The sequence below is a fragment of the Bison bison genome, unplaced genomic scaffold (assembly GCF_000754665.1).
Source record: "Bison bison bison isolate TAMUID 2011002044 unplaced genomic scaffold, Bison_UMD1.0 scf7180017849118, whole genome shotgun sequence".
Lineage (NCBI taxonomy): Eukaryota > Metazoa > Chordata > Mammalia > Artiodactyla > Bovidae > Bison > Bison bison.
In genome coordinates, this window is record NW_011479691.1 from 9,800 (window position 1) to 10,666 (window position 867).

The 867-nt window shown below is 64.5% G+C and overlaps 1 protein-coding gene across 1 annotated transcript in view; it reads right to left on the minus strand.

Moving 5' to 3' along the window:
* LOC104993324 (probable palmitoyltransferase ZDHHC8) overlaps positions 1–867 on the minus strand; it is a 9,404-nt gene that overhangs the window by 5,381 nt on the left and 3,156 nt on the right. Inside the window, exon 2 of the mRNA XM_010846536.1 lies at positions 119–227. Within this exon, the coding sequence (XP_010844838.1) occupies positions 119–227 (109 nt within the window). The remainder of the gene's footprint in view (positions 1–118; positions 228–867) is intronic.

Here is an 867-nt window from a genome sequence, read left to right on the forward strand (position 1 = left end):
GCCCACCCCTCCCCCAGCCACTCCGCTCCCGGCCCGGCTTGCCCTCGTCCAGCCCCTCACACGCGAGCGAGAGAGAGTGGGGAGCCGCCCCGCACAGGGCCCTACCTCGGGGTAAGACGCCAGGGTCCATGAAGGTAGCCATGCTGAAGTTGGCCAGGACAAAGAGGAAGAGGATGCCATTGTAGACAGGGACGGCTGGGGACACGGCGCGTGTCAACCATGGGCACCTGTGTCGGACAGCAGGGAGAGCTCAGTCTGGGGTGTGGCAGGTGTGTGGGGAGGGGACGTTGGGGCAGCGGCCTTAGGCCACACACATGCAGTGCTCAGGGTGGCCACCAGAGCCAGCTCTGACCCAGCCACACCCCAGCGCCTGCCAGGAACTCAACTTCCAGTTGAGAAAGCTGAGGCTCAGAGAAGGGCAGGAGGGGTTGGCCAGAGCCAAGGCTTGTCCTCCCATCCCCACTGGAGATCTTTGCTGGGTGCCCTGCCCTGGGAGGGGTGGACACAGAGGGTGAGAGACCCTCTCTGCGCATGCGGTCTGATGGGCAGAGGCCAGTGACCCGCTGGGCAGCTCAGGCCAGCCCTGGGCCTCACTGAGACCTGTCCCTGGCCCAGCAGGCCCCTGCTTCCAGGGAGGTTCTGGGGTGTGATGTGGGAAGCGGCCCTGGTCTGTAAATGCACGGTGCGGAGGATGCGTGCCGTCCCCTGTGGAGTGCGGTCTCAGAGCCTGGGCCTAGGTGCATCTGCACCCAGACAGCCTTGTTTCATTGTCTTATGTATTTGTCTGTGGCTGTGTCAGGCCTCAGCTGCGGCACGCAGAGTCCAGGCCTGCGGGCTTCTCCCTTGTCGAGGTGTGCAGGATCAGTA